The sequence below is a fragment of the Haliotis asinina genome, chromosome 5 (assembly GCF_037392515.1).
Source record: "Haliotis asinina isolate JCU_RB_2024 chromosome 5, JCU_Hal_asi_v2, whole genome shotgun sequence".
NCBI lineage: Eukaryota > Metazoa > Mollusca > Gastropoda > Lepetellida > Haliotidae > Haliotis > Haliotis asinina.
In genome coordinates this window covers 74,585,917-74,603,867 of record NC_090284.1, presented here as the reverse complement: position 1 = coordinate 74,603,867, position 17,951 = coordinate 74,585,917, and the positions used below count along the sequence as shown (strand labels likewise).

Genomic DNA, 17,951 nt, shown 5'->3' with positions numbered 1-17,951 from the left:
AGATTATATGTAATTTCACCAAAAAATCATGCTCTTTGAGAAATGGTGATTTTTGTTTGTAAGCAAGTGAGTTGACTAAAGTTTACAAGTGAAATGGAAAAATGTGGAATGATGACATTTCAGATGCTATATCACCCTGACTCAGTCTCTCCACTTGATCATGAGTGGTGCTCCGGCAGGCCCTGCTGGAACAGGAAAGACAGAAACAACGAAGGATCTGGGCCGTGCTCTGGGTATTATGGTGTATGTGTTCAACTGCTCTGAACAGATGGACTACAAGGTTGGTACCAACAAGACACTTTCATTTTCGTTAAATATATATTTAGGCATTTTTGGAGCAAAATAAATTATATTTGACTTTCTAAAAGTATTGATACCATGGTTTATAATGGAGGTTCTGCCAGGTACTGCTGTATGGGGCTGCAGTTACATATCTGTGTATTGCTAAACCATCTCTCAACTGCAGAATAATACTTGTTACTTTACATGTTTATAGCTGATATCGCCTTATGATTTCCTACCTCTTTATCTAACACACAATTTATAGTCTGGTGTTTAACTCAATTTTGCATTTCAGTCAATTGGTAACATCTACAAGGGTTTGGCACAGTCTGGCTCCTGGGGCTGCTTTGATGAATTCAACCGTATTGCTGTGGAAGTGTTGTCTGTGGTGGCTGTCCAGGTCAAATGTATTCAGGATGCTATCCGTGACAAGAAGAAGATCTTCAACTTCCTTGGTGAGACCATCAAAATGATACCCACTGTTGGAATCTTCATCACTATGAACCCTGGTTATGCTGGAAGAACAGAGCTGCCGGAGAACCTCAAGGCTCTTTTCAGGTTAGTGCTGTAATGGCTGTTACAGTGATTCTGTTGCTTTTGTGTTTTCTCAACATTTACAGCTTATGTTTATTATTGATTAAAGATTATGAATGATGCTTTAAGCATCTGGACCTTCATATGGCTCTGGAGGCTGAAAGCTTGAAAAATTTATACATATGTAGTTAAATACACCTAAGAAAAATGACATGAAAACGAAGATTATGGATAGTATTTTTCAAGTTCCTAGATTTCTTATCTCTGACAATGAATATTCATATGCCAATACTTTTAGAGATCAAAAGAATGTTTAATGTATTTTTTTAACCACAGACCATGTGCCATGGTGGTTCCTGACTTTGAGATGATTTGTGAAATCATGTTGGTGTCTGAGGGTTTCTTGGATGCCCGTTTGCTGGCCAGGAAATTCATCACTTTGTACAGTCTGTGTAAGGAGCTGCTGTCCAAACAGGATCACTATGATTGGGGTCTCCGTGCTATCAAGTCAGTGTTGGTGGTGGCTGGTTCCCTCAAGAGAAGTGACAGAGGCAGACCTGAGGATCAAGTGTTGATGAGAGCATTGCGTGATTTCAACATCCCCAAGATTGTTGCTGATGACATGCCTGTATTCATGGGTCTCATTGGAGATTTGTTCCCAGCTCTGGATGTGCCACGTAAACGTGACTTGGATTTTGAGAAGCAGATCAAACAGGCAACACTAGACCAGAAACTGCAGGCAGAGGACAACTTCATTTTGAAAGTAGTACAACTGCAGGAGCTGTTTGAGGTGCGCCATTCCGTCTTCCTGTTGGGTAATGCTGGTACAGGCAAAAGCAAAGTGTGGAACACTCTCATGAGAACATATAAAAATCTTGGGAAGAAACCAACCTCAGTGGATCTGGACCCCAAAGCTGTCACTAATGATGAGCTGTTTGGTGTCATCAACCCATCAACCAGAGAGTGGAAAGATGGTAGGTCTACAAAATACATACTCAGTTGAAACTATGGTGTCACATTTAGTTCCACATTGAAACAATAAGTATTCAGTGTGGAACCAATAACCTAACAGAGAAATGTCATGAATTAACAATTGCATTATATACTTCTCCCTGTTTACAATCAAGATAACTTACTGCAAAGAAGTAATGCTCCAACAGAGGACAAGCTTTGGAAATAGGCTTGATATCCACAGTTAAAAAAGTCTTCAACACAACCATTGGTCTTGTAATGTATGGTGAGTGAACCTGCATGTGTTTCTGCTGGTTCATATTCACCCTCCGGAAAGTGCTATCTGGATGCTATCTATGATGGATTAATCTAGAACTCAAAATTATACTTGTCATCTAATAGAGTAACATCCCCACCACAAGTTTCCAACTAACAGTTTTTTTAAAAAATCAGTGCGTAGTATTTTAAGTTCATGGTGTAGAGTTAGTGATTACAGTGTCACTAGTGTTGATTAAAGACCATAGGAAAGGAAATGTACTTTGTAGTACATCAACTTCTAATATGCCAATCAAACAGGGCATAGATGTTTGAGGCTTTCTTAGTGATAAGATAGTCATAAGTGCCATATATTAACATTAACTTACGACTATTTTAGAGCTAAGAGAGCTTCGGAAATCTAGGCCCAGATTAGTAAGAACTTGTCATCCTTGTGGTTTGATTTCTTCCATTGTAGGCTTGTTCTCTGTGATCATGAGAGATTTGGCTAACATGACTGGGGATGGCCAGAAGTGGATTGTTCTTGATGGTGACATTGATCCTATGTGGATCGAGTCTCTCAACACTGTGATGGATGACAACAAGGTGCTCACACTGGCCAGTAATGAGCGGATTCCTCTCACTCCTTCTATGCGGCTGCTGTTTGAGATCAGCCACTTAAAGACTGCCACACCAGCCACTGTGTCCAGAGCTGGTATCCTCTATGTCAACTCCCAGGACTTGGGCTGGAACCCATATGTCCAGAGTTGGATTGACAGCCGAGAAGTTCAGTCTGAGAGAGCCAATTTGCTCATACTGTTTGATAAGTATGTTCCCAGCTGTCTTGAAACACTGCGTCATCGCTTCAAGAAAATTACACCAATAGCCGAGATCTCCCACATCCAAATGTTGTGCCATCTGCTCGAGTGCCTGCTGACCCCAGAGAACACCCCACCTGACTGCCCCAAAGAACTGTATGAGCTCTACTTTGTCTTTGCGTGTGTTTGGGCCTTTGGTGGATCCATGTTCCAGGATCAGGTAATAATGTTTTTGTTATGATGTATAAGTTTGCAAAAACTCTGCAATTAAACCTTATGGATCATGTGGTAATATTTGTGTTTCCTCTTCAGCTTGTTGATCATCGTGTGGAGTTTACCAAATGGTGGGTGACAGAGTTCAAAACCATCAAATTCCCCTCAGCTGGAACAGTATTTGACTACTATATTGATCCAGAAACCAAGAAGTTTGAGCCATGGACGAAGCGAGTGCCAAAGTTTGAATATGATCCCGACATACCAATGCAGGTAACAGTCTTGGAATACATCTTTAAATGGCATTGTTACGAAGCTAGTTAAAACATTGTTTTGAGGTAGTTTTGAACAGAATTAACGTTTTAAGAATACTTGTGCTTATTTCTGAAAGTCATTTGAATATCTGATGTATTTGGCATTCCTAGGCTGTTTTGGTGTACACTGCTGAGACGATACGAGTGAAGTTTTTCCTGGACATGTTGGTGAACATCCGTCGGCCTGTCATGTTGGTGGGCAATGCTGGTGCTGGAAAAACTGTATTGATGGGAGACAAGCTGAACTCTTTGTCAGATGAGTTCATGGTTGCTAATGTACCCTTCAACTTCTACACCACCTCAGAGATGTTGCAGAGAGTGTTGGAGAAGCCCTTGGAGAAAAAGGCTGGACGTAACTATGGTCCCCCAGGTAGCAGACGTCTTGTCTACTTTGTGGACGACATGAACATGCCTGAGGTGGACAAATACTTCACAGTGCAGCCACATACTCTCATCCGTCAGCACATTGATCATGGTCATTGGTATGACAGGACCAAGCTGTCACTGAAGGACATTCACAACACCCAGTATGTGGCCTGCATGAACCCAACTGCTGGTAGCTTTACCATTGACTCCAGATTACAGGTGAAATATAGATTTTCTTATGGACATCTCCCTAACTGTGGTACATCAAATATACTTGCATATATATTGATGTATATTATCGTTATTGTAAAGTTCCTGATTTCCTATTCATATAGGTGATATTCATTGTGAAGAATTTGTGTTTTTTTTCTTTTAGCGTCACTTCTGTGTGTTTGCCATGAGTTTCCCCAACAATGAGGCTCTGACAACCATCTACACCAGCATTCTGTCCCAGCATCTGTCAAGTCAAGGCTTTTCTGTCCCAGTACAGAAATTTGGCAACAATGTGGTTACAGGAGCACTGGGTCTCCACCAGAAGATATCAAGCTCCTTCCTGCCCACTGCTATCAAGTTCCACTACATTTTCAATCTCAGGGACCTCTCCAATATCTTCCAGGTGAACCTCCATAAATAATATATTTACCTTATCCTGACTAATACTAATTTCTTATCTCATCTCATGTCCAAACAACAGTGACCTTCCAGTGCTTGTGTTCCCTTAGAACAGAAAAATATCTTGCCTGAACACCTCCGCAACCTCATATGCACAACCGAAACCCATGACCAACCAGTGACTCTTCACTCTCTCATTTTCGCCCTAACTTGGTAAAATTCTCACTGCTTTCATAATCCAAAATCTCCATTCAAAATTAACCTTGTTTTGTCAAAACCTTTGCTTGGATTACTTCTTTCAAACCTCTGTTCATCATACTGCAAAATCACACCAGATTTGATAACAGACCCCATTCATCAGTGCAGCTTGGTATCTGTTGGAATTCTTTTACCAATAGTCACCTGTCAGGTCAGCCAGACTATTAGTTTCACGTACCACCATTATCTTCAGTACTTTGGCAACAAAGTGGAAGATTTTTCACTGTGTCCAGTCAGAGCCTTACACATCTATCTTTGTAACATGACTGCCAGATGCAGAGGTTAAGACGTCTTTCCGTCCTGCAGAGTTCTTCAAAACAACCATTTCCTTCAGGATTTGACTGGTCATACTTCCAGCATACAGAGAAACGGGTTTAAATCTTCCTTCAGCTTCCAGTCTATACAAAGTACTTAATAGCAACAGCTTCCACACCGGCAATACAGGGCAATTACTCCATCCCTACCATCATGGAAGGATATTTTTGAAAGTCAGTCACGGTGTTTGCAATCTGTTATTACCCCCAAGACTTTACTGCTGAGGATGTGGAAGGTGCACATCAAGTTAGATCCCATCTGGTCATGCAGAAGCTGGCAGTACCTTATTGGAGATGACTGGCCCTAATCATGCAAACTTGTAGAAGTCAGGTTACCATTTAACAGTCATAACCACTGACTAAGAGTCAGTGTACCCCTGTTTTCATAAGAGATCAACATGACTAAGATTGGGTGAGATGTTTTCATGTTCTAGGGGAACACTAGCATTGGAGTTTCCACTACCATTCCAAAATGAGATAAGCATTTAGTATGAGTCATTATGAACATTAATGATCTTCATAGAATCTAATAGAATAATTACATGTGCTTAATGATGAGCAATGAGCAAAATATATGAATGCATGTATCTACTGTTTAATGCCTTTTTCTTTCCCTAATAATATTCTGATATTTACGTAGGGAATGCTGTTTGCACAACCTGATTGTGCCAAAACCCCAGCAGATCTGGTTCGTCTGTGGATGCATGAAGCAGAGAGAGTGTACAGAGACAAGCTTGTAGAAGAAGCAGACATGGACATTTATGACAAGCTTATGAAGGATGTGGTCAAAAAGAACTTTGAAGATCTTGATGAGGCTGTTCTATTTAAAAAACCTCTGATCTTCTGCCACTTTGCCTCGGGTATTGGTGATCCCAAATACTTGCCTATTGATTCTTGGCCAGATCTGAGTAAGCTGCTGACAGAGGCACTGGATAACTACAATGAACTCAATGCTGCCATGAACCTCGTTTTGTTTGAGGATGCCATGAGTCATATCTGTCGAATCAACCGAATTCTTGAATCCCCTCGTGGTAATGCTTTGCTGATTGGTGTAGGTGGCAGTGGAAAACAGTCATTGTCTAGACTTGCAGCTTTTATCAGCAATCTGGATGTCTTCCAGATAACACTGCGCAAAGGCTACAGTATTACAGATTTGAAAGCAGACCTGGCAGGTCTGTACCTGAAAACTGGCTTGAAGAGTATGGGAATGGTGTTCCTGATGACTGATGCCCAGGTGTCTGACGAGAGGTTCTTGGTGTTGATAAATGATCTTTTGGCTTCTGGTGAGATCACAGATTTATTTGCTGATGATGAAGTTGAGGAAGTGATCAGTGGAGTAAGAAATGAGGTAAAAGGACAAGGTTTGGAAGACACCAGGGAAAACTGCTGGAGATTTTTCATCGACAGAGTCCGCAAGCTCCTCAAGGTAAGCTTCCTTCTAATTATTGATGACTTATGTGCTTTTATTGAGACATGAAAAAATCTAGTCCTAGAATATGTCCAACAATTGATTGAATATTTGGCTAATAATTGGCATTAAAATCTACATGAACATTGCTGTGTGCAATATACAAGAAGTTGTTACGCATAATATTGTATGCTTTATTACTGACTCACCAACTTTCAGAATCAAATAATTATGGACCAGTTCCATTCATACACAGGGATGCATGTAGGCCGTAGGATTTCGGAATGACACACTTTCATCACCTAGTGCAAGATATAATTTTAGCGAAATTATCAAACCTTTTGTAATTGCAATATCACTGCGCATTGTGACTTGTGTGACTTGTGTGACACTGTGACTTGTGTTTTGAACAATAATCAGTGCTAATTGTAATGTCCTGATGTTTCTATGATTGGTCTCATGAGTTTGCATGAATACATGACAATCTGTCACTGTAAAGAACAAATACTGAGGTCATGAGCTTGTGAAACACAGGATGTATGCCTGGATACACTGTTAAAATGATGTACATAGATGTGCATGATACCATTTCCAGGTTGTGTTGTGCTTCTCACCTGTGGGATCTACACTCCGTGTCCGTGGACGTAAATTCCCTGCTGTTGTCAACTGCACTTCAATTGATTGGTTCCATGAATGGCCAGAAGAGGCTCTCATATCTGTCAGTGGAAGATTCTTACAAGACACTGAAAGCTTGGATGTAAGTAATATTTTTATGTGGACACTGTCAACCTGGAGGACAGAATATGTCTAATGCATTATGTTGAGGAATTAGTGGTTCTATTGTGTGATTTTTGCAGTTGCATGATGATCCAAGTGGTCGTCTATATCCAACCAGAATAGATCACTAACCTGTTTTAATGCAAATTCTTTTTATATTTTTCAGGCTGATACAAGAGATTCAGTGAGTCAGTTCATGGCATACGTACACAAGTCAGTGAATCAGATCAGTTCTAAGTATCTGACCAATGAGAAGCGCTACAACTACACAACACCCAAGTCCTTTTTGGAACAAATTGTTCTGTACCAGAACCTTCTGCAGATGAAGAATCAAGAGCTTCAAGCAAAGATTATACGTCTAGAGAATGGTCTGGAGAAACTCCGTAGCACTGCATCACAGGTGATTTAGCAAACATCATACTCTTAGCTCAAACATGCAGAAATATTTCATGTTGAAACCAAAATGCATAATATTTTTTTATTTGTAACACTTTGCTTAAAAAAGTTATTTACTTTGTCATCAATGAATGAAAAAACACATTCAGAACACAAAAGCATCACACTGACATATTTTTCTGTGCAATACTTTACAATCTCTGTGTTCCAAGGTGGATGACCTCAAATCAAAGTTGGCTTCACAAGAAGTAGAGTTGGCCCAGAAAAATGAAGATGCAAACAAACTAATCCAGATTGTTGGTGCAGAGACAGAGAAAGTTACAAAGGAGAAAACTATTGCTGATGAAGAGGAGAAAAAAGTTTCTCAGATAACAATTGAAGTAGAGAAAAAACAGAAAGATTGTGAGACTGATCTTGCCAAGGCTGAACCTGCCCTGCTGGCAGCCAAGGAGGCCCTCAACACCCTCAACAAGGTATCCTTGAACTGCTTCACTGGGCTTAGACTATTTCCTCAAACCACTTTTCAAACATAAATTGCAGTGAGTGTTTCTTTTCGTTTTTGAAGCAGGTGTCAACCTGATTTGGTAATGTTTTGTTTTGTAGGGTAACTTGACAGAATTGAAGTCCTTTGGCACACCACCAGGAGCTGTTGTGAATGTTACTGCGGCTGTTATGTGTCTCCTGGCACCGGGTGGTAAAGTGCCCAAAGACAGGAGCTGGAAGGCAGCTAAGAGTTCTGTCATGGCAAAGGTAATTCTATATGTAGTACTGTCCCATTACCTGAAATATTAACCAAACAGAAGGGATTTCCTGTATGTTGACAGTAGCAATGTTGAAATGGAAATGTTTGTGTATGTGTATTACATTTTTATGCCCAGAACCTAGAAAGTTGTGTTATATTTTGATTATGACTTCTTTTTAAAGTGTGATCAAAATATTTGAATTTGGCCAAGAATAATCAAAATTATGTATTTTGAAAAATTCCAATAGTAAATTTTTTCAACGAATAATGTAAGAATTATTTGATCTTTTCCTTTCAAATAATGGGAAAAACTTCTGTGACTATCAGACAGGTTTCCCAAATGATCATGTTTTCATGGCTACCTAAATCTTCCTGGAAATCCTAACAATTTGCAAATCCTCAACTATTAAACTTTGCAAAGGGTCCGAATATGGTCAAATTGTCACCAAGTTTGTTTTGGGTAATATGTCTCCAAAGTGTTGTCAGTATTGCTGAAGCTGATTTTGTAAGCCAAGCTCACATTTTTGGAGTTTGTTTTATACCACTGCCATTTCATCACATCCCATGAACTCTATTTATAATTACAGGTTGACCAGTTCCTGGAGAACCTAATCAACTATGACAAAGATAACATTCCTGAAGCATGCTTGAAAGCTGTACAACCATACCTTTCTGACCAAGAATTTAATCCAGATTTCATTCGCAACAAATCCTTTGCTGCCTCTGGTCTCTGTTCATGGGTAATCAACATTGTCAGTTACTATGAAGTTTACTGCACAGTCGAGCCAAAGAGAATAGCATTGAAACAGGCTAATGATGAACTGTCTGCAGCTCGTGAAAAACTCAGAGGCATCAAGGCTAAAGTAGCGGACTTGGAAGCCACACTTTCAAAATGTCAGGCTGAGTTTGAAAAAGCCACAAATGATAAATTACGTTGCCAACAAGAGGCTGAAACCACAGCAAAGACCATTGAACTTGCCAACAGATTGGTTGGCGGACTTGCATCAGAGAATGTCAGATGGGCAGATTCCATCAACAGTTTCAAGGAACAAGAGAAGAGCTTGCCTGGTGATGTGCTGTTGATTACAGCTTTCATTTCCTATGTGGGCTGCTTCACAAAGACCTACCGTCTAGAGCTTATGGACGGTTGCTGGTTGCCCTTCTTGAAAAACCTGAAATATCCTATACCTACATCTGATGGCCTGGACCCACTGACTCTACTTATTGATGATGCTGATGTGGCTGAGTGGAACAACCAAGGCCTCCCAGGAGACAGAATGTCCACAGAGAATGCCACAATCCTCACCAGGTGTGAAAGATGGCCCCTCATGATAGATCCTCAGTTGCAAGGAATCAAGTGGATCAAGAGTAAGTATGGAGCAAACTTGAAGACAGTTCGTCTTGGAGCCAAAGGGTACCTTGATATCATAGAGAATGCTGTTCAGTCGGGTGATACTGTTCTCATTGAGAACATAGGAGAGAGCATGGATCCTGTGTTAGATGCACTGCTAGGAAGAAACACAATCAAAAAGGGTCGTGCCATAAAAATGGGTGACAAGGAGGTGGAATACCACAAAGACTTCCGTCTGATTCTTCAGACCAAGCTTGCAAATCCCCACTACAAACCTGAGATGCAGGCACAGACTACTCTCATCAACTTCACTGTCACCATTGATGGTTTGGAGGATCAGTTACTGGCTGCTGTTGTCAGCAAGGAACGACCTGATTTGGAGAAGATGAAATCTGACCTCACAAGGCAGCAAAACGAATTCAAGATCACCCTGAAAAAGCTAGAAGACAACCTTCTGGCTAGGCTATCTGCTGCTGAGGGGAACTTTCTAGGTGATTATGCACTTGTAGAGAACCTGGAGACCACCAAGAGAACTGCTGCTGAGATTGAGGTGAAGGCTGAGCAGGCTAAAGTGACTGAAGTTGAGATCAACACTGCCAGAGAAAACTACCGACTTGCTGCTGCCAGGGCATCTCTCCTGTACTTCATCATGAATGAACTTCACAAGATCAACCCCATGTATCAGTTCTCATTGAAGGTGAGTAGTAGGTTACAGTAGTAGAAGGTGAGCTGTACAATAATACAATATTCATTACGGACATTGTAACAGAAGTTTTTGTTTATGCAAATAATTTTTCTTTTTTTAGGCATTTAGTGTCGTGTTTGACAAGGCTATCGACCGAGCAGAACCCGCCGAGGAAGTGAAGCAGAGAGTTATTAACTTGATTGACTGTATCAGCTACTCTGTCTGTGTCTACACCACCAGGGGTCTGTTTGAGAAGGATAAACTTATCTTCACAACACAAATGGCTTTCCAGGTAAAAACAAACACAAGGTTTTCAATATTTCATATTGTTTAGAGGTCTGCATGTGTAAATGTCTAGCTGGAGTCATAGTTTGAACTGAGTAAGCTGTGCAATAATGCATTATTTAGCATTATTTAGCAGTAAGCTGTATGTTAAATTAGTTTGGAATTAGGTTTACTGTATGGTTTCTTTGTTTTTATAGATCTTGTTGAAGAGCAATGAGTTGAATCCAGTGGAACTGGATTTCCTCTTGAGATTCCCTTCAGTGCCGAATCTTACTTCACCGGTTGACTTCATGAATAATAACTCATGGGGAGGCATCAAGGTACGTTTTCCTGTCAATCACAAACTTTTTGTGAAACAAATCATTGATTTAGGTCTGTTCTGAAATTGACAGGACCGATATGACTGAGGATGAACAACTTTCATTGTCCTTTATGTACATCATACTTTGATTATAACAAGCTGGCAGTAAACTACTACAGTTTCATTTATTTCTGGATTTTCAGGCTCTAGCAAATATGGATGAATTCCGTAACCTAGACAGAGACATTGAAGGTTCAGCTAAACGATGGAAGAAGTTTGTAGAGAGTGAGTGTCCAGAGAAAGAAAAATTCCCCCAAGAGTGGAAGAACAAAACATCTCTCCAGAAGCTGTGCATGATGAGAGCTCTACGACCCGACAGAATGTCCTATGCTGTCACGTATGTAGTGGTGTAGCACTGGTCATGCTAACACCTTTTGATTTCATTTGTTGTTGCCCCTTGTAGTTATATACAGACATACTGTCACCCTCAGGCAGGGTACCCAAACCATATCAATGATAAGTGTGGCATCTTGTCTATATTATTATGTGGACTAACTGGGGTAATCCAATAACAATCTTAAGTTTGATATTCATGATTTTCGTTGATCAGGCACTTCATTGAGGAGAAACTTGGATCCAAGTACACCGAAGGCCGTAGTGTGGAATTTGCGAAGTCATTTGAGGAATCAGGTCCTGGTACTCCAATCTTCTTCATCCTGTCACCTGGCGTTGATCCTCTCAAGGATGTGGAAGCTCTGGGCAAAAAGATGGACTTCTCTGAGGATCACAATAACTTCCACAATATCTCCTTGGGTCAAGGCCAGGAGATTGTTGCAGAGCAGGCTATGGATCTTGCAGCTAAGGAAGGTCACTGGGTTGTGTTACAGGTAAAGTAATTTGCATTCATCTATAACAAAAGCTCATAAAAAAAAATAGCAATCGGTTATTAAGGAGTTTAGTGCTAACGTGTATTGTGTTGCTTTTTCCAGAACGTCCATCTTGTGGCAAAATGGCTGTCTAGTCTGGAGAAGAAACTTGAACAGTACAGTGAGGAAAGTAACCCTGCCTACAGAGTCTTCATCAGTGCAGAGCCAGCCGGCACCCCAGAGTCACACATCATACCTCAGGGAATCCTGGAGACAGCTATCAAGATTACAAATGAGCCCCCTACTGGCATGTTTGCCAATCTGCACAAAGCGCTTGACAACTTTAACCAGGTGATTTCTTAATCTGTTTTGAATCTGAAAGATATTATCCACACAAGGGCCTAGATTTTTTAAGCTCTCTAAGCACTAAGATAGTCGTAAGTGTCATTTATTAACATTAACTTACGACTATCTTAGTGCTAAGAGAGCTTCGAAAATCTGGGCCCAGGACTTTTGTTCTGTTTTACAGACCTATTGTGCAATGTGTAGTTTTTCTTTTTCTCATTACAACTTTGTTTTAGTTATGTTGCCTGCTATCTCTGAGTGTTCAGTAAATGGAAGAAGAAAGTAATTGTATCTGACAAATACAGAAAACCAAATATTCTTAATTAATAATCTTCATTTGGGTTAGGTAACATGGAACTTTTAAACAACTCTTGAGGGAGTGAGGGAGTTTATTTTTACGCCGCACCCAGCAACATTCCCGCTATATGGCAGCGGTCTGTAAATAATCGAGTCTGGACCAGACAATTTCAGTGACCAACAACAAGAGCATCAACCTGTGCAATTGGGAACCGATGACATGTGTCAACCAAATCAGCGAGCCTGACCACCCCATCCCATTAGTCGCCTCTTATGGCAAGCATGGGTTGCTGAAGGCCTATTCTACAACTTTTAATCTATTTTCAGGATACCCTAGAGATGTGCGCCAGAGAGACTGAGTTTAAGAGTATTCTCTTCTCTCTCTGCTACTTCCATGCAGTGGTGTGTGAGAGGCGAAAGTTCGGCCCCCAGGGATGGAACAGGGTGTACCCATACAACACTGGTGATCTGACTATCAGTGTCAATGTGTTGTACAACTATCTTGAAGCTAATGCCAAAGTTCCATGGGAAGATCTGCGGTACCTGTTTGGAGAGATTATGTATGGTGGCCACATCACAGATGACTGGGACAGACGCTTGTGTAAGACCTACCTGGAGGTGTACATGCATGTAGACATGGTAAGCAGTGTCTTTCAGATAGATATACAAGTTGATGTCTGAAACTGTGATATTTCCAAACATTATCAAATCAAAGAGATCTGCTATGTACGGAAATGTGCACATGTGTAGAAAGTGAAGTGAAGCTGTAAATTAGTCAGTTCAGTGATATTAGCAATCATTGTGTGGAAGACGACATTGCCAAGCAAGTAGACACTTCAATCTTGACATTTTTCCATCCCCATTAAACATTGAGAAGTAGTTGACATTTTCTTATGTATTCTCTCAAGATCTAGACTACAATTCTTCATCTTACCTAGAAAGTAACTCATGTAATTTATAACAAAATGGCTGGCACTCCTGGTGGAACTTTAAATGTTATATGTAACTATGTATGTTTAAGCTTGATGGAGAGCTGTACCTGGCTCCAGGCTTCCCTGTGCCTCCGAACTCTGACTACAAGGGTTACCATAGCTACATTACTGAAGTCCTGCCACCAGAGAGTCCTTATCTTTATGGCCTCCATCCCAATGCTGAGATTGAATTCTTGACCACAACATCAGAGAATCTGTTCCGTACAGTGTTTGAGATGCAGCCTCGAGATGCAGGTGCTGGGGCAGGGGCTGGAGTAAGCAGGGAGGAGAAGGTCAGTACATGTCCACAATCCTGTTGGGGTTATGGATAGAATTATATTTGAAGTCATTTTTGTTATTTTATCCATTTTTCGTGCATAAAGAAGGGGAGAAAAAGTTTTTTATCAGGTTATTATTAGCAATTACCTCAAGCAGTAATGTTACTGTGTATGTAAAGTTTACATAAGTACATAAGTTCAGGTGGGTTCGCACACACTATAAATGGCTCCAGTGTTGACAGCTGCTACTGCTTCCTGACTGATTGTCAAATACAGTGACATTCAGTGACATTCCACACTTAAGTGGATCCACACCGATTGATGTTAAGCTAACCATAGACTTTGATTCAACTTTTGTGACACTTCCATATTTACAGATATCTGGACAAAAAACAAGTGTTGAGATGGCAATTAATTCAGTACTGGTATGGGGAACTACCCCTAGCATTCATCACGCACTTTACTGTTTTCATTATGTACATCTTTGTACAAAAACACTTTACATGGCAGCTTGAGTACAGCTTTAATACAACAGATTAATGCTGACATGTGTTGTATATATCACATAGTATTGCATGTAAAATAGCACAGATGCCATGGTTGGCATGCTGACGTAAACCTTTGATCTGTGTCGTAGTTGTGCCACAGTCATAGAATAGTTTGTGTGATTGTAAAGCTAAATGAAGAGTTTATGATACCATTAAGGTGGCTGAGACATTGCACTGAAGTAAGGTTTTAACATTTGTGACTTTAATCACACATACCTGAATATGCCTGTCCAAATCCGACAACATTGACGCTAAACCATAAACATTATTAATTCTCAGTTCATGAGCAAGGTGTATCACCTTATTGATGTCTGGTGTGATTCAATTTGATGGTGGACACAGTACATCACAGTGCATGAGTATACTTATAGTTCACCCCAAAATCACTTTCATTGTTGACCTCTACAGAACACCTCTTGCAATGTTGCATGTCACAGGGAAAATGGTATATACTGCAATTCAGGAGCGTTATTTTTGTTTAGGAAATGCTCATGGAAAAAAAGCTTTAGTTTGTAGGAGGATTCTGCCTGTACAAATTCAGTAGTGTTATAAGTTGTCTCCAATAGTTGGAGGAACTGACAATTATGTCATATCTCCTCATTCAAGTATTTAGATGTAATAAGGCAATAGATAAAAAGAGTTTCTCTATTTGATAAATGTGTAAAGTATGAAGTTATCCAAAATTTAATGAATAATAAGGAAAGAAATTGTGTCAAGGGACTTACTCCTTACCTCACAAGCTACATTCTTGGAATGTGTTATACGAAGGACAAGTTTCAGATAGTAGCATGATGTTTCCAATGTTCATTAGTAAATGTCAATAGGTCTGTTCTGAATTACGTAACAAAATTTATGTACAGTAACATTATAGCTTTGATACAAGTTACATAGGGCATGGAGTTTGGTTAACCTTTTGTTTGTGAGTGTAGATAAGTATATACAATTTCAATACACAAAAGAGGAGTTGATTGTTGTTCTGAAGCTAGGGACACAATAGGTAGATGTTGTTCTGTCACATGCATGATTCATGGTGCAAACACATTTCTTATGAAGTCTTTTTATTGGAATAAATAGAACTGTGATGAAATTTTCTTTAAATTCAAATATTGTACTTCAATTAATGTATTTGATGTAATGAACATCTAAACTAAGAACTGTTACAGAGTAATTCATAAATAAAACGTGGATTGGATAAATCCGATAAAGCAATAGTTTAATCTTCAACAAATTATGTTTTACCTTTTTTGCTTGACTTTGTTATGTTGATATGAAGTTATTTACCAGTGAGATTCCATGATAATATATCATATGCTGTTTACTAAATGATTAAGGTGAAGCAAATACTGGATGAAATCGTTGAGAAACTACCTGACGAATTCAACATGGTGGAGATCATGGCCAAGGTACCACCCGAGGAGCGAACACCCTATGTAGTGGTTGCCTTCCAGGAGTGTGAGAGGATGAACATGCTGTCAAATGAGATGAGGAGGTCACTCAAAGAACTCGACCTTGGTCTCAAGGTGAGTACATATCTTCACAGTGAAAATCTTGTCTTCACAATTCCTTTTGGCAATATCAGTGACACAGATGTTTATAAATTTACATCTTATATATATATATTTTTTTCATATCATTTCATTCAACAACTTGTACAATGCTAGCCCTGGTTATGTATTGCAGGGTGAGCTCACCATCACAGCCGACATGGAAGATTTAAGTAATTCCCTGTTCATGGACTTGGTGCCAGCAAACTGGACAAAACGGGCATACCCATCACTTTTCACCCTGGGTTTGTGGTATGCTGACCTGCTGCAGAGGGTCAAGCAGCTGGAATCCTGGAGCTCAGACTTCCAGTTGCCTGCCTCTGTCTGGCTGGGTGGCTTCTTCAACCCACAGTCATTCCTGACTGCTATCATGCAGCAGATGGCTCGTAAGAACGAGTGGCCTCTTGACCGAATGTTCTTGCAATGTGATGTCACAAAGAAAGTCCGAGAGGATATGGCAGGGCCTCCAAGGGAAGGTGCATATGTACATGGTTTCTACATGGAGGGAGCACGATGGGACACACAGACGGGTATGATATCAGAAGCTCGTCTCAAAGAACTGGCTCCAGCCATGCCAGTCATGTTCATCAAGGCCATCCCTGTAGACAGAGTCGACACAAGGAACGTCTATGAGTGTCCAGTCTACAAGACCAAATCACGTGGTCCAACATTCGTCTGGACCTTCAATCTCAAGACCAAAGAGAAGGCCAGCAAATGGATCCTTGGAGGAGTGGCTCTTCTGCTTCAGACATAGAGAATAAATTGATTCTGAATTGGGATAGTTTTGTATCATAGAAGTGTGGCAAATAAGATATAGGTAGTAACAAATTACCTGTGAAAAACTGTGAATTTAATGCAAAGACATTGTTCCATGAGATCATAACCATTGCACCAAAATGCCAGCAAACTGTATCTGGTTTTCTTCCAAAATGAAAAAAGTATTAAGTAACGTAATGATGAGTTACGTTTGGAAATATTTATGTGCTAGTCAAGACAATACAAATTTTCATAGCACAAGAATTATTCAACTATTGATTGCTTTCACGAAAGCCAGTATTCCTGTAACAGCTGTATTTACTTCTTAAGGTTTGTTTAAAATTTTGAAGCAGTTGATTTGTTGGAAGTATTCAAGTTATTGCATTAATACAAATTACAAAGCCTGTTTTCAACATGTCATAAAAGTGATCTTTACCACTTAAAAACTTTATTGTGGTTATCTCTTGTTTTTCATGTCTATAATATCAGTATTAAGCATGGTAGTCTTAATGAATGTTGATTTCAAAAGTAGCATCATTGAAACTATTTTTGTTGATAAGATATTGAATGTTATTTTGAAAGAACACCCGTCCATTCATCTCCTGTTGTACTTGTATTTATTGCTGCAATTTGTGATGTTATTTTCATTCTTTCCAGCTGTTATTTTTTGGAAATGAATACCATTCAAACAGTTGTTGCCATGTTACATTTACACTAAATAAATTATTTATGTACTACATCCTTGTTATGTTGGATTATTTTAATTTTGAGTGGGTACATCATGATAGTTCTCACTTCAAAGAACAGAGTGAGTTTACTTTTAAGCTGCGTATAGCAATATTTCAGCAAAATGACAGTGGGGAGAAACCACATATTATACTCCATTCTCTTCCCACTTGAGGTTCACATCATAAGGGAGCAATAAAATCACATAAAATCACCTGGCGAAGGTGTAGAAACATCTAAGGTATAACGGAGACTTGTTGGAACGTATACCCTGGACACATTAAAGAGCTTGTGCATGCTTCTTTTGTGAGAACTGTGTCAGGCGAGTTTCACCTGTTGCAATTCCACTCAGTCTTGGACCAGCATTGATACCGACACATTTTACTTTGCGATGGTCCCTGACATGTAGTTCTAGTGTGTTACATGAATGCTGTCACCCTGTCTGCCTGTCAGGTGGGCCACAGTATAGTTTGATTCTTAGAAAAAATTCCATTTTAGAAACATTTCCGGTTTTTTTTTCATAATTTACAAGTAATCTTATTATGATTAGGGAATTGTATGTCATGATTACTGTAACGCCATATTAGGTCGAATATAATGGATGATTACATGCTAGTTTTGAATTTGAAACATCAACTATTACTGTAAAGTGTTAAATGATTATCACAAGGACTCAATAAGTTAAGCTTTTGAACACTGGTAAAAGCCATAGTAAATCAACAAGCTGATTTGGGATACAAAATATCATGAGTGAGAGG

General features: G+C 39.7%; 1 protein-coding gene across 1 annotated transcript in view; it reads left to right on the top strand.

The window, feature by feature from the left end:
- LOC137285269 (dynein beta chain, ciliary-like) overlaps nt 1–16,528 on the top strand; it is a 31,595-nt gene extending 15,067 nt beyond the window's left edge. Inside the window, exons 25-46 of the mRNA XM_067817588.1 lie at nt 124–280; nt 578–840; nt 1,153–1,790; nt 2,501–3,060; nt 3,153–3,326; nt 3,479–3,952; nt 4,110–4,349; nt 5,558–6,343; nt 6,921–7,082; nt 7,269–7,502; nt 7,711–7,971; nt 8,102–8,248; nt 8,828–10,288; nt 10,398–10,568; nt 10,759–10,881; nt 11,066–11,259; nt 11,473–11,749; nt 11,852–12,079; nt 12,698–13,009; nt 13,392–13,634; nt 15,499–15,687; nt 15,848–16,528. Of these exons, the coding sequence (XP_067673689.1) occupies nt 124–280; nt 578–840; nt 1,153–1,790; nt 2,501–3,060; nt 3,153–3,326; nt 3,479–3,952; nt 4,110–4,349; nt 5,558–6,343; nt 6,921–7,082; nt 7,269–7,502; nt 7,711–7,971; nt 8,102–8,248; nt 8,828–10,288; nt 10,398–10,568; nt 10,759–10,881; nt 11,066–11,259; nt 11,473–11,749; nt 11,852–12,079; nt 12,698–13,009; nt 13,392–13,634; nt 15,499–15,687; nt 15,848–16,465 (7,912 nt within the window). The 3' untranslated portion in view covers nt 16,466–16,528. The remainder of the gene's footprint in view (nt 1–123; nt 281–577; nt 841–1,152; nt 1,791–2,500; nt 3,061–3,152; nt 3,327–3,478; nt 3,953–4,109; nt 4,350–5,557; nt 6,344–6,920; nt 7,083–7,268; nt 7,503–7,710; nt 7,972–8,101; nt 8,249–8,827; nt 10,289–10,397; nt 10,569–10,758; nt 10,882–11,065; nt 11,260–11,472; nt 11,750–11,851; nt 12,080–12,697; nt 13,010–13,391; nt 13,635–15,498; nt 15,688–15,847) is intronic.
- Nucleotides 16,529–17,951: the final 1,423 nt, after the last annotated feature.